This window comes from Cyclopterus lumpus, chromosome 25, assembly GCF_009769545.1.
Source record: "Cyclopterus lumpus isolate fCycLum1 chromosome 25, fCycLum1.pri, whole genome shotgun sequence".
Lineage (NCBI taxonomy): Eukaryota > Metazoa > Chordata > Actinopteri > Perciformes > Cyclopteridae > Cyclopterus > Cyclopterus lumpus.
In genome coordinates, this window is record NC_046990.1 from 4,623,730 (window position 1) to 4,639,347 (window position 15,618).

Genomic DNA, 15,618 nt, shown 5'->3' on the forward strand with positions numbered 1-15,618 from the left:
TGTAGATTTTGTATTGTGTTGTTTTGTATGATCATATTAACTTGTGGTAAGTGTTTTTGAGTATTGATAAAGTTTATACATTTCCATTCATTTATGGTAACTGTGTGTTATTTTCTTATATGATTAGTCACTAACAAACCACTGATATTAATGCAACACCATCATCATACTCACTGCAAAAACATGAGTAAAAATAATGTCTAATAAAAAAAGAAAATACAAATGTACATAGACAATCTGCAACACCAAAAGACCACATTTCTGCCTCTTCAACCTGTTTCCTGTTTTATCATGTGACACAGAGCAGCCAGTCATGTGACCTCAGTTTACCTGAACAGGAAGAGGTAGTAGACTTTGCAGCTCAGGGGAAAGTCAGCCGTGTGCCTCCACTAACAGAACTGACACTGACTGTTAACATCAGCCGAGAAGTTTGGGGTAAACAGGTAAGAAACATTTCATAGAGACATTTTACAGTTGAAATAATGGCTTTACAGAAATGTACAACTCTTGAAAAGACCTTCACGGTCACAGTGTTACTGGTATGTGTTTAGTCAGATATCAGCTGCTTGAGTGTTCTCTGTCTCACAGAGCTGCTTCGGTAGCATTCCTTCTCTGGCCAAGATATCATATAGTCTGTTGTAATAAGCAAACTAAACATGGATTGTTTTCAAATCAATCACTCAACTATAACACTGTTACACTGTTGTTTGTTTGGGTACATCTTGGCACTACTGTTTAGTTTGTTTTGTTAGTAAATTTATTTTAATATGATTATTCTTTTTTTTGGTATATATTGTGCATTTTACCTGTATGTATAAATGCTGCTGCTATCTATCTGTTTTAAGAGCACTAAAATCTCATATTAATCCCAAATTAACTCATATGATCTTAGTTTTTACTTATGGTAAATGAACTGTACTTGTATAGCGTTTCTAGTCTTCCGGCCACTCAAAGTGCTTTAACACTACCTGACATTCACCCATTCACACACTGATGGGAGGAGCTACCATGCAAGGTACTACCTGCCCATCAGGACTAACATTCATACACTGATGGGAGGAGCTAGCATGCAAGGTACCACCTGTCCATCAGGACTAACATTCATACACTGATGGGAGGAGCTACCATGCAAGGTACCACCTGCCCATCAGGACTAACATTCATACACCGTAGGCACAGCTACAGGAGACATTTGGGATTATGTGTCTTGCCCAAGGACACATCGACATGGGCTAGCGGAGCCGGGGATCAAACCACCGATCCTCTGATTGAAGGATGACCCTGCTCTACCACTGAGCCAGTTTATTAGCACATTCATAAGTTTTCAAGATAAATCAACGTAACAATTTTTTATACAACATTCAGAGCATTAATATCTCCTCAAATAATTATTATCTATGTAAAGATAGTGGAGTAATGTCTTCCTCAGCAGGGTGTTACGTTTCTTTCCCTCTGTGTGTTGTTATCAGAGCTTCTCCGTGATTTGCTGACATTGGCTGCGTTTCCTTTAGTGCATATTAGTACCACCGTTCTGCCCTGCTCTCATAAGACGTTACCGCTGATAACTGACAGCGTGCTGGTAGAAGCGTAGAACCCAGCCCCCAGCCCCCAGTTCCCCGCCAGATGAACATGGTTGGCTCTGTCAGCACCGTTGCCAGGCTTGTCCAGGGAATGTGATCTCCCAAAGCTTTAATGAGGCCCTGTGTGTGGAGCTTCCTTGTAAACAGAGTGAACTGATTTCCAAGTGGCTGCTAACAGTGCTGTAGTGATGAAGCCGGACAAATAATAAATTGTAGAAAGACAATAGTATGTCATAACTATACATGTGGGACACAAGAAAACACTTCATATAGCTAGTCTACCATCTCTTGTGGCATATTGTACTTAAGAAGTTCCCAATATATTTTTGGGGGTTTTACACAGTAATACACAGATATGTTGAAATCAGAAGTGTTTTAAAAAATAATAAAACTGCCATTTAAAAAAAACTGTAACAGAGTAACACATTGTATGTCTGCTTGTTCATGTGAGCAAATATTTTGTAAATGCTTTATTTACACATTTCTTTTTAGAAATGGGGCCCTTAGCAGTAACTCAGCTTCTTGCCCTGATCTCACTGACTGTTGCCATGGACAACGGATTGCTGAAGACTCCTCCTATGGGATGGATGGCCTGGGAACGCTTTCGCTGTGATATTGACTGTAAAGATGACCCGGAGAACTGCATCAGGTATAATCAGTTTGGGCACTTCAGTGATTTTGATTACTTTGGATATTCTAAGCAAATGTATTGAAGCTTTAAGATAAGAGACTGAGTTATAGCCTAAACCAATCTACTCAGAAAATACACTCAGTTGCTGGTGGAGAGAAAAAGAGGAGACTGTGTCAGATTAGGAAACCACATGATGAGGTAGTTCTGCTGTTTTTATGGGAGCTGTGGATGTTTGCTGTAGAAAGGGGGTGGAACGATGGCTCCTGCCTCCAGCCAAACCTCATGCTTCAGAGCTTGAGGAGTGTGAACATGATGGTCATGCCAGGCTACATTGCAGCGACGGATGATGACCAACGTTTTGTAAGATAGGTGGAGACCGTTTTCAAAATGAACATAGTCAATCATTTGGCGGTTGATGCTGTTTTAAGTGAAAGTGTGAGACCGCGGTAGTTACTTCCACACTACTAAGTTGAAGCTGAATATTTATAGACATTGTATATACAGGGTTTAGCGTCAGAATAATAGGCTCATAGCCAATACACAACCCCCTAAATATGATTTATTATGAATTCATGCATGGTTGACAAACTCTGTGTTCCTTTCGACTGTCCATCGGGTCCACAGGGAGGACCTGTTCAGAGACATGGCTGACCGACTGGTTGAAGATGGCTGGAAGGAGCTGGGCTATGAGTATGTGATCATAGATGACTGCTGGATGTCCATGCTGAGAGATGAACACGGGAGGTTGCAACCTGACCCCTTCAGGTTGGTGTACTTGTCTCACTTTATGTACCATTAGCATTCATTTATTTAATTAACACATTCTCATAGCAATGCGTCATATAACGCCGCCTGGTCAGTGGAAATAAGCGTCAGACTATGAGCTCTTTGTAACCCTCTTGTGTCGCATTGACAGCGTGTCTTTTCAAAATAAACGTCTGTCTTCACAGGAAGTTTAGGAATAGAGCATGATTGTGGGGAGGGGGGAAGGGATCGAGAACCAAAAAAAGGGACAAGTTACGAAATAAAGACAACTTTGTCTCCTCTAGTCCGGTAGAACCAATCTGCCGATTTTCAATCTTATCTCGCACTATCTAAGTTTGGTATATAACGTGAACATCTTGTGTGGCCCCCTACTTGACATCAACGTTTAGTGTTAGTGCGGCCCTCGCGTTTTTCTCACACGCACGATTTTCGGACACTTTCAATTGATTGAAGTCCGCGAAACCCCCTCCGGAGAACGGCCGGTGTTACGGTTAAACAGTCGACCCTGTTAACTTTCGACTTTTCACGTATAGCGGTCCTCGTGAATGCCTCTTGGTTTAATTTTGTAATGGAGTGTCAACCCCTCTCATATACATAATAATATATACTATACAAATTAAACAAAGCGGCATTCATGAGGGCAGCTACGTGTTCTTCTCCTATTTTCAACAGCTGCCTAACTACGACAACAACGGACGCGTTTGTTCAAAGTCGCCAGTTAACACGGTCGCTTCTTAAACCGTAACACCGGTCAACGCGGAAATACCGCATCCAAAAGTAGTTTACGGTTACGGTTTCTTCAGCCGAAGTACGTGCCATCCAGCCCCCCATAATTCGGTGTGTACGGCTTAAGTGCAGCGTTCGATTTTCAAACACTTAAATTAGGTTGAAATCCGTGAAATGTCACCGGAGAACGGCCGCTCAACGCGGAAGTACCGCATCGAAATGTCGAACGCGTTTGAGTACTTTCTCCATAGTTATTAAGGAGCAGTGGGCTGCAGTGAAGCGCCCCGGGAGCAACTGGGGGTTCAGTGTCTTGCTCAAGGACACTTCAACATGAAACTATGGGGAACGAACAAGAGACCTTGTGGTTACGGGACTCTCCCCACTGAGCTACAGCCGACTAATGTATGCACACCATTCAGTGGTGAGAAGTATGCTGATGCCATTGTGCAAGATGCCCTCCTGTGCTTCAAACGGCACTCATGGACCTGCAGTGCAACTCTGAACTCAAAGCCAAGTTCAAGGAGGTGAGTAGCCGAGCAGACAAGCCCCCACCTTCCCTGAGCTTTCCAGGATGTTCAAGTGGACCATGTGCCTTTTTGGGAGCACATATCTGTGTGAAAAGCTCTTCTCCACCATGAATAAGTCAAAGTACAGGTCCAAACTCACTGATGAGCATCTTCAAACCAGACTGAGGGTCTCCACTGCTTCCTCCCTCAAGCCAAATGTGGCTCAGCTGTGTGAGAGGAAACACTGCCAGGTCTGTGGCAGCAAGGAGTAGACAAGAGAAGCCCATGTTCTGAAGAACCGTTAATGTTCTGAAGAACCCGTTCAACCGTTCATGTCCTGAAGAACCGTTCATGTTCTGAAGAACCTGTCCAACCGTTCATGTTCTGAAGAACCGTTCATGTTCTGAAGAACCTGTCCAACCGTTCATGTTCTGAAGAACCCGTCCAACCGTTCATATTCTGAAGAACCGTTCATGTTCGTTCATGTTCTGAGGAACTGTTCATGTTCTAAAGAAACATTCATAATTGTTATTAATGAAGATTGAGAAGATTGGATCAGTTGTACTTTTTTTTTTGAATACTTGATGCGGCCCAGCCTCACCCAGACTCTACTTCCAGTGGCCCCCAGGTAAATTGAGTTTGAGACCCATGTTCTAGTCTCACCCCAGTTTTAATGGATCAAATTGAACAGATAAAACTGTTCAAATGTTTGCGGGTTCAATTCAATTCAGTTTATTTTGTATAGCCCAATATCACAAATTACAAATTTTCCTCAGAGGGCTTTACAATCTGTACACATACGACATCCCTGTCCCAGGATCTCCCATCGGATCAGGAAAAACTCTCCAAAAATAACCTTTCACAGGGAAAAAAGGGAAGAAACCTTCAGGAGAGCAACAGAGGAGGATCCCTCTCCCCAGATGGACAGAAGCAATATATGTCATGTGTACAGAATGAACAGCATTACAGAGTTACATAAACACATTCAATGAATATGACAATGTATGAATGGACCTCCAAAATCCATGAAACAGAAGGAGGTAGAGAGGGGGGGGCGCATCAGCAGGGCCAAGGCAGGAGGCATCAAACACAGCATATGAGACGTGAAGTCACAAAGACTCCGGGGAGGAAGCAGAGTTAGTAAGGTGCAATGGAGAGATGTAAAGTCATCCATAAGTAAAGAGAGAAGAGGAGATAGGTGCTCAGTGTATCCTAAAACATCCCCCAGCAGCCTATAAGCCTTTAGCAGCATATCTAGGAGCTCGACCAGGGCAAACCTGATTCAGCCCTAACTATAAGCACTATCAAACAGGAAAGTCTTAAGTCTATTCTTAAATGAGGTGACTGTGTCTGCCTCCCGGACTGAAAGTGGAAGCTGGTTCCATAAAAGAGGAGCTTGATAACTGAAGGCTCTGGCTCCCATCCTACTTTTTAAGACTCTAGGAACCACGAGTAGCCCTGCATTTAGTGAGCGCAGCTCTCTAGTGGGGCAATATGGTACTACAAGCTCCTTAAGATATGATGGTGCATCACCAATCAAGGCTTTGTAGGTCAGAAAAATATTTTTTTCTAAATTAAATGCTCTATTAGTCATTTTGAAGGAAACAGAAAGAGATGCAGCAGACACACATTTCCTTGTGTACTCTTGTTTGTTTTTAGTTTTACACAACCAACTGTATGTCATTTGTTGACCAACGTTAGCAGATGAGTTTTCTTGACGGAAATGCATTTGTGACAACAATGACAACCAAGAGAGAGAGGGCCGTGTATGCGTTACCATGCGTTCCTCCTTATTCAGGATGCCAAGATAAACTGGAAAAGACCACCAGGTCCAATTCTGGGCAATTTTTATCATTGTATTTTTCAAACTCCATTGTTTGCCTCCTGAAGGAGTGCTAGCCACTGACAAGCTTACAGACGAGAGACAGCAGGGAAAACAGTGTGTAGAGCCGGTCAAATTTAACTTAGTGAAATAAAGATTTGTTGAGACCAAACCAGAGTTCCCGATTATTGGAACAGTAACCAATATGTTTTTGAGTCTTATTTTGTTTCCGTCCAGTTTAAATAAAGTGTGTTATATGATAAGTTCACGAGGCAGTTAAGCCTGTTTTAGTTCAGTGATAAAGAGACACTTCAGAAGGGGTACAGTTTTTTATTTTTCGGTTAAGAATATTTCCTTGGACTGATGTTTTTGTGAGTTTATTTTGTATATTTGTCAGACATAGCAAAGTCGCTGCTCGCAGGCAATGCATCTTGGTATGTGTAGGCACCGACGGTACTGCTCTCAGCAGGAGTGATCAGCTTTCTCTGTCAATACAAAGCGCAAGGACGGAATTTATTTCTTCAGTGGTATACACTGATTGGACATCCACATAAAAGATGGCAAGTTTTCCCTTTAAAAATTAGGTTTGACTAATGTAATTACATCTCATCTCGGGGGTCCTGTTTGTTTTTCTCTAGGTTTCCAGGGGGCATTGCAAAACTGGCAAGGTATATCCATGACCGTGGATTGAAGCTGGGCATCTATGCAGACATGGGCACTCACACATGTATGGGATTCCCTGGCACCACACTGGATACAATCAACATTGATGCCCAGACCTTTGCCAGCTGGGGGGTAGACTATCTGAAGTTTGATGGCTGTAGCTCAAATCCCATAGAACAAATGCTGGGTAAGAGCATACTAACCAACTGGCAATAGAATGAAGTCATTGTAAACCTAAACTTCTTAAGTACAATATGTCACAAGAGATGGTGGACTAGCTATTTGAAGTGATTTATTGTGTCCCACAGGTTACCCTCTGATGTCCAAGGCTTTGAATGCTACAGGCAGACCGATGGCCTACTCCTGTAGTTGGCCTGTCTATGTTGGAGGCCTTCCCCCAAAGGTGAGTATCATCCCCACACCAGCTGATGAGTCACTGGGACTTGGATGTTCAATGACGATATTCTTATTTCTTTTATATTCTTAATTGTTGTTCACTTAAAGTTAGTGCAATTCTATCCTCTCTAATGGAAAGGTAGAATGACAAGACAGTCAGCGCATATAGGTCACTGACTCGTTGTCAGTGTCAGGGCTAGAAGGAGTGTTGTCTTGAGAGACAGCACTTTGAGAGAGATTTGTGCTCAAAAGGCGGACCCCCAAGTGTGTGCAGCACAGCAGTAAATCCCACTGTGTTGACAACCTACTCCACTAGACGCAGTGGTTACCAACCTTTTTAAGCCCATGATCCATGACCTCTGCTTGGTGACAGGCAAGATCTACCTATTGAGGCGTTGAGAGAACTTTACAACTTGAGGCTTTTTATTTTGCCTAATTGTAATTGAATTAAATTAAACACTTTGGTCCAGCTTTCAAATTGATGTGACCAAGAACACACTAAATGACTTAATTTCAGTGCAACATAAAAAGTACATTGTTTGTTAACCGCACACAATATGAAGAAGAAAAAACACATTTGCAACGAGCAGGCTGGATGAACTACCAATATTAACTGTTGTATTTATAAACTGAAGCTACAACACAACACTGACAACATTCTCAGTCAGTAAGTTCAGTTCAGCTCTGTGTCCAATCACAAGGCCATCAGAAGTCATGTGACTCCAGTCAGTGTGATGTCTGTGACTGAACACTGTCTGTGAGTGGCTTGTAGTTGGGTTCATAAGCACAGACAGCCATTCTGAGCCCTTATAACAGTGGTTCTAAAACTGTTCCTGTCACGCCCCACTTTGGAGGAAGAAAAATGTTCACGCCCCACAAAAATAATTTTATTATCACTATTTGTGCTTTTTCAAATAATAGAATAAATAAAATTGCAATCACTTTCAAGTAAACCAGATTGCTCCATCAGACAAGAAAAAAAATAATTTGCAATCACTTTGTTAGAACAATGCAAACTATCTGTGCTAATATTTGCCAAAGAATAGCTTATTGTGGCTGCAATAACCTGTTTTGCACTGAATATCCCTTCAAGATAATAACAATAAAGTGCAACCTGTGAAAAAGTAAACTAAACAAGTTAAAATATTTGGCAATAAAGAGTTTTACTGAGTTTTACACTGAATCTAAAAACAACAATATCATGCAACCTGTGCAAAACAAAATGAGTACAGATATCTGTGAGCCATCATGTTTTATCAGCATTCGTGGCAATGAGCCTGCTTTCCACTACAACTTCTTTTTAAAACGGGGTTCGAGGCTTGATACGGCCACTCTCAATTCATGCTCAATGTTGAGCTTTTGTTTTGAAGGGCAACAGCAGAAAAACCGATCTCACGGAGGTAGGACCTGGCGAGTCGCCAAGAATCTTGGCCGTCGCGCATGCGCAGGTATAACCCGTTAACGCTGTAACGTAAACATTTACGCGACGGTACAGGCATTTCGCCATGTATTTATTAATGACTTTTATGTCTGTGTGCTTTGAACGTGTGTAATATGTGAAGTTCTCAATAAAAGTCTTTCTGCATGTCCCCCTGCGCCCCACATGTAGCACCACGGCGGACTACGTCCCCCTCACTTGCTGTGTAAGAACACATTTTCAGGCGTTCATGAATCAGGCGATCAGAGATCTTTTCTGACGTAGATCTTCAAGTCCGTAAGAAAATATTTCAAAAGACACTTCAGAAAATGTTCGAGAATGAGGAACAATGTGTTTCTGAATTTATTTTCATTTTATTTTCGAGAGTGACATTGAACGTCTCCGAGATCGACCAGTCGATCACGATCGACGGGTCGGCGATCACTGCGCTAGAGGAACCTACCACTATCAGTTATGGGCAGATAAACAACTGTAAAAATTACAATACTTCGTAAAATATTTGTACCAATCTTTTCACAATGATTCAAACTCAACACACCCTCACATGGTTCAAGATTAAAACTGGCCACTCTGCAAAAAACAGAAACACGAGGAGGATTCAAAGCAGCACATTCTTCCCATTACTCTCTGGCAAATCAACATTTTCAAATGGGTCCACCCCAATCAATCAAATAACATAAGGTTCGATGTTAAAGGAAGAGTTTGTAATGAAATTCAGATTTCACATTCATCATTATCTATGAAACACCATCCTTGTTTCAAAACATTTACAATAGCAAAACGTAAACCATCTGGAAGAATACTGATTTTCTGAGCAAAAAGAAACCACTTAATTTCCACACGTAAGCCAATAAAGCCAAAGCACATATTCCATAATTCACTGTTTTAATTCCCCAACCTGTCTAGTTAACCAGCTCTCCTTTCAATGGGTCGAGTTCTTTGAGCTGTTTGGAGATCTGTTTAAACTGGTGTTCGAGGAAACTCGCCTGGCTTGTTCACTGCTGTCCCTCTGACGTCTACTCTGCTCCCACTCACAACTCCACTCAACCAGTTAATGGCAGCTGTCCTTGAATAAATCAATGCTCTTGGTAAGGTGCCAGGTCGGTTTTACAAGTTAGCAATAAGCCCTACGGGAATAACCTTTCAGAAATGTATTGTTGTTTGGCACACAATAGTACTTAGCTTTTTACAACCATGAATACACTTCACTATTTTCCTTTGATAAACTCTCACGACAACTGGCTTTAAATGCAGATTAAATATGCATCTCAGGATTATTAGCAGGGGCAAAGCAACAGCTCAAATACTTCCTATACTTCAATTCATTACAGTCTGTCATAACATACATTTCTTACTCAGCCGAGACTGGGTGAAAGTCCTTTTTGTAAAATAAATCCTTTGAGGGGTAGGAGAGATGTCTTTGCCTGGCCTAGCGTAGACACCTGCTGAGGGAAAAGAAGTCTTTCAGACTTTTTTCTTTCAGAAAAACAGTGTCCTGCTTAACCCTGTTTAGGCAGGGGGGAATAAGAATCTCCGTCTGCCAATTCCTGCCCACGATCGGGGTCCTCTGAATCGTGAGCAACGACGAAGTTCTCAGATACTTGACCTGGACGATGTCCTATTGTCCTCAGCCGAGTACCAGATGATGTCCCTGAGTCTTCTCTTTTTATTGTCTAGTTGTGCCATTCCCCCCTCCTTCACATCCTCACACCCAGTGGCTCATGATTTCATTCATTGCTTTAGATTCACACACACATTATGGCCTCAACAGGAGACACTTTCTTATAGTCAAAAGAAACTTAATTACGTCACGACTGAGCGGGCATATGAGGAAACATTTCAACAGTTTCCAACCTTTTAGTGCAATATTACAAATAACCTTTTGGTTATTAAATCACTTTGTATTAAGTCACAATACATACATGCTAAATCAACTTTTAGTTTATACTTATTTTTGATATGATATAAGCTCTGTGTTCTGTGATCTTTTTAGTCCAGTCTTTATGCTTTTTACTTAGTGCAGTGCAAACATACATACATGCAAACACATACACACACACACACACACACACACTTACATACAAACTCCCAGACACACACACATGCATGCTTACATAAGAAAACACACACGCACACACACTTACATACAAGCTTCCAGACACACACACACAAGCATGCTTACATAAAACACACACACAGATGCATACTTAAATAAAAACACACACACACACACAGACGCATACTTACATAAAAACACACACACACATACAGATGCATACTTACATACAAACACACACACACAGACGCATACTTGCATACAAACACACAAACACATACATATTTCCATAATATTTTTGTTCGCTGCCCTAAAGTCTATCTCCCTGGTCCAACCAGGTGAACTATTCCCTTCTGGGTGATATCTGTCACCTGTGGAGGAATTACGTCGATATCCAGGACTCATGGGACAGTGTGCAAGGCATCGTTGAGTGGTTCTCCAACAACCAGGATGATCTGCAGCCGGCAGCGGGGCCTGGACGATGGAATGACCCTGACATGGTATGATGGTCTTTATTATTGATCCTGTACAATAAGACATTACACAACTGGCCATAGAGGCAATCAGAACCTTAACTTTAGTCTCTTAAGACACGTTCACATCTAAGATTACGGTATTTCAAACCATAGTAAATACATTTTCTTTTCTTTTTTTGTATTTGGTTTGTTTGTGTTCACACTGTCTGATTGCATGACTTGTATACAGAGGTTGTAACAATTCTCCCTCCTAATAAAACCTAAGGGGAAAAGTACAATGCTATTTTAAGGGAATGGGCAGATCTGATATTGAGTGTTGTGTCCCTGCTTAATATGATTGACAACCACCACGAACAGCGAATGTGAAATAGTCATAAAAGAAACCAAACAGTCAATTGCAGACACCAAATGTTATTATTAAAGTAAAATCAATGCGGCATACACTGCAACACACAAAACGAACACGCATCACAAACAATTAACCGCTCCCAAAGCATAATTCCATCCCCGGATCCCGACAGTCCCGAAGTCTTTTAATGTCCCTAAAAGAAAGTCAATGACAAATTAACCCCCCCCAAGCCAGCAAACAAAGTTCAAGACAGGCAGAAATGAATGAACTACTAGCTATCTATCTGAACTCCCCAAAAGGAATACCATTGCCATCTGAAAGGAAAAATACTACTTTAAGGATCATACTACTGTTCAAATGGTAGTTTATGGACAAGAGTATTTTGAACAGGCTGCTCTCGGGTATGTTGTGGAAACGCTGTGAACACACCTCCAAGTCACTTCACATAGTATGGAGGTAACTGAATACTCTAAGACTAAGTTATATTATTCTAACTTACATATGTAGTTATGGGAAATATAATACATTTGCAAAGATTTGGAGCTCATTTATGCAGTTTCTGGAGGGGGAAGATTTTGTTGTAACCCTATAGTCTATCGTTTTTTACATCAGGGAATGTGGGAGCATTCTATTTTTACATTACATTACATTACATGTCATTTAGCTGACGCTTTTATCCAAAGCGACTTACAATAAGTGCATTAAACCATGAGTCCAAACCTAGAACAACAAGAATCAAGCAAGTACAATTTCTTCAATAACGTTAAACTACAGAGTACTATCCGTAAGTGCCATTTAAGTGCTACTAAAGTGCTAAACAACAAAGTGCTATCGGTAAGGGACATTTAAGTGCTACTAGAGTGCTACTACGGCTCTACCTTCCCTATTCAAGGTATAGTCGAAAAAGATGTGTTTTTAGTTTGCGACGGAAGATGTAGAGACTTTCTGCTGTCCTGATGTCAATGGGAAGCTCGTTCCACCAATGAGGAGCCAGCACAGCAAACAGTCGTGATTTTGTTGAGTGTTTAGCTCGAAGTGAAGGAGCTACAAGCCGATTGGCAGAAGCCAAGCCAAGCGAACGGGCTGGGGTGTACGGTTTGACCATGTCCTGGATGTAGACCGGACCCGATCTGTTCGCAGTACGGTACGCAAGTACCAATGTTTTGAAGCGGATGCGGGCGGGCACCGGTAACCAGTGAAGGTCGCGGAGTAGTGTGGGTAAATTTCGGTTGGTTGAAGACCAGTCGAGCAGCTGCATTCTGGATGAGCTGTAGAGGTCGAATGGCATTAGCAGGTAGACCTGCCAGGAGGGAGTTGCAATAGTCTAGCCGTGAGATGACCAGAGCCTGGACCAGGACCTGTGCCGCCTTCTGAGTGAGAAGGGGTCGTATTCTCCTGATGTTGTACAGCATGTACCTACAGGAGCGTGTTATTGCGGTAATGTTGGCAGTCAGGGAGAGTTGACTGTCGAGTGTCACACCGAGGTTCCTGGCAGTCAGAGTCGGAGCCAGCACTGAGTTGTTGTGCTATTTGTGGTAGTCTAAGATGTATCTATCTGTGAATGTACATATCTGTCACTCTCTATTGTTATCTTTTATTTAGTCTCTGCTGAGAAACAGTCAGTAATGCCGAATAACAAATCATGCCACTGATATCGCTATTTGAAATATCTTCTATATGTACTTTTTGCTGTGACTTGTCCTGTCTTGTCTTTGTGTAATGTGAAAAAGACATTAAAAAACATGTGTCGCTGCTAGCTGTTGTAGTTCTTATTATATTACTTTATGATCAATTTGTCATAATTTCTAAGCATGTAAGCAATTATTTAAGTTATACCTATAAACGGCATGCTACTTAAATCAAACTTCAACACAGAGGAACATATTAGTGTATGGCTGCACCCCTGTCTGTCTTACCAGCTAGATCATCGCTGAAAAAGTCCTGGAAAATGATGCCTAGAATAGAGTGGGAGTCTTACTGAATATGCCCCCAAACTTGTGATATCTCTCCTCAGCTCATCATTGGAAACTTTGGTCTTAGTGTGGACCAGGCTCGCGCTCAGATGGCTCTGTGGGCTATAATGGCTGCGCCTCTCATCATGTCTAATGACCTCCGAAACCTGGACAACAGTGCAAGGTTCATCCTGCAAAACAAAGTGGCAGTTGCCATAAACCAGGACTCCATGGGAATCCAGGGAAGACGCCTTTTGCAGGTCATTATCATTATTGAGACATAAGTTTAGTTACAGTGAACCAAACAGGCTGGGAAATACTACACAATAATACACTAATGTGATTGTCAACAGTGAATCAAAGGTAAGCACTGTGTGTGTAACCGTGTGTGTTGTTTCTCAGGAGAAGAATCATATTGAGGTTTACTGGAGGCCTCTGTCTCATTCAGCCAGTGCCCTTGTGTTCCTGAGTCGACGGACAGACATGCCCTCCCTCTACCACACCTCTCTGGCTAAACTCAAATACGATACTGGCAACTATGAGGTTTGTTCACCCTTTTTGTCTTACCTTGTGTATCTTTTTTGTACTGATATGGTTAGTTGATTAGTGAAATGTTAGATTATTTTGTGGGACAACTAATCCATTAATCAATTACAGTGATCAGAAGATTAGCAAAGGGCTATACTAGTATGTTCCATTTACCATTCATCAAGAAGTGTCATATTATCTGGTTCCAGCTATCTGGTCCAGGGTGTTGGAATGTAAAAAAAGAAAAGAAAAACGTCACCTTGATCTCTTGAACATTTCTATGGAAATTTGTTTACTATTTTCTGATATTTTATACACTAGCCAATGACTGCATTCAATTTAAAGAAGACAACATAAATATATTATTATATCTAGCATTAAAGCAGCACAAGAAACAGACCAGAGTGATAACTCATACATCTAATTAACCGTAAACTAGTGCTACTGTTGATCAGTGGTAGAGCAGGGTCGACGGTTTGATCCCCGGCTCCACTAGTCCATGTCAATCTGTCCTTGGGCAAGACACTAAAACCCAGATTTTCACCTGCTGTTCCTGCGGTATGACTGGTGAGAAAGTCCTGATGGATAGGTGCACCTTGCATGGTGTAAAAGTGCTTTGAATGATTAGAAAAGCTCTATACAAGTACTGTCCATTTACCATTTACTAGTTTGCATGAATGTAAGACAAACCCAGTGGGAAATGTCTTACAACTTGAATACAAAAATAGATTACCAAACAAATTACTTCTTACTGAAATGTGTCTTGACTGAACATTAATTCAAACATGGCAAACATGAAGAGACAAAACGCTGGCAAGATTAGCAACTACTGTCATGTACGTACAGTAAAAATTCAGTAAAATGTTATTGTTAAAAGTACTTTATACTTTTATCTTTGTCTTTTTTACTCCAAGCATCCCTAACAGTTAAATTCCACATGAATAAGAAAGTACTCTTGCTTTTTATATATCTATAGTAGTTTAAAATTAGGCTAAAATCATTAAATGTGAATGACCTTGCCTTTTTCCATCTTCAATATGTCCTTTTCTTGCTTTTAGGCCTATGATGTGTTTACTGGCTCAACAGTGACAGGGTTGAACGCCACCACACAGTTTACATTATCCATCAATCCCTCGGGTGTTGTCATGTGGTATGTCTACCCAGAACAAACCTCCAAAGAGACGGAAACGCTCCACTACCAGCACAACAAAGCCTCACAATTCACCTTCCACAAAGCTGAACCTGGGCATCTTACAGTGTTATAAATTAACTGTTGTGGAGAAAATAATGCTACGTTGGAATTTTATAGAATCATTTACATGCTCAATCAAAGTCATGTCACCTCTACTTTGACTTATCATTGAACATATGCTCTTTAGCTCTAATTTTTGTAAATGTTTTTTTATGTTCTCTTCTCTTTTTAATTGTTTAGAGGTGCCTTTACCTTCAATTAAAAGAAAAATGTACTAACTGTGGTCCTTGTTTGTGATGTTTTTGCCCAGAAGTAACTACAAGTCATTTTGTCCGAATCTAGTTCAAATGAGGACACAATTAATGCATACAATCAGTGGTGGAAGTAACTAGATTAATTTACGCATGACTGCAACAAAGTCCTATTTTTGTACTCTGTGGCGTATACTGTAAAAAACAATCATTTAATTGGACTATATTTGAAGTCACATCTGTTACAGAGTAAGAAACAAAACTCACATGAACTTTATGAAAAAGGA

At 41.1% G+C, this 15,618-nt stretch overlaps 1 protein-coding gene across 3 annotated transcripts; it reads left to right on the plus strand.

The window, feature by feature from the left end:
- Nucleotides 1-330: 330 nt before the first annotated feature.
- LOC117728260 (alpha-N-acetylgalactosaminidase-like) lies at nucleotides 331-15,332 on the plus strand. 3 transcript variants are annotated; one of them, XM_034529068.1, is made up of 9 exons: nucleotides 331-443; nucleotides 2,073-2,229; nucleotides 2,836-2,976; nucleotides 6,669-6,880; nucleotides 7,002-7,096; nucleotides 10,922-11,083; nucleotides 13,423-13,620; nucleotides 13,763-13,903; nucleotides 14,947-15,332. In XM_034529068.1, the coding sequence occupies exons 2-9, from the start codon at nucleotides 2,075-2,077 to the stop codon at nucleotides 15,151-15,153; spliced, it is 1,311 nt and encodes a 436-aa protein (XP_034384959.1). In that variant the 5' UTR covers nucleotides 331-443; nucleotides 2,073-2,074; the 3' UTR covers nucleotides 15,154-15,332. The 3 variants fall into 3 exon arrangements, with proteins under 3 accessions (XP_034384959.1, XP_034384960.1, XP_034384961.1); XM_034529069.1 differs by lacking the exons at nucleotides 331-443; nucleotides 2,073-2,229; nucleotides 2,836-2,976 and adding an exon at nucleotides 3,076-4,226; XM_034529070.1 differs by lacking the exons at nucleotides 331-443; nucleotides 2,073-2,229; nucleotides 2,836-2,976 and adding an exon at nucleotides 4,627-4,836.
- Nucleotides 15,333-15,618: the final 286 nt, after the last annotated feature.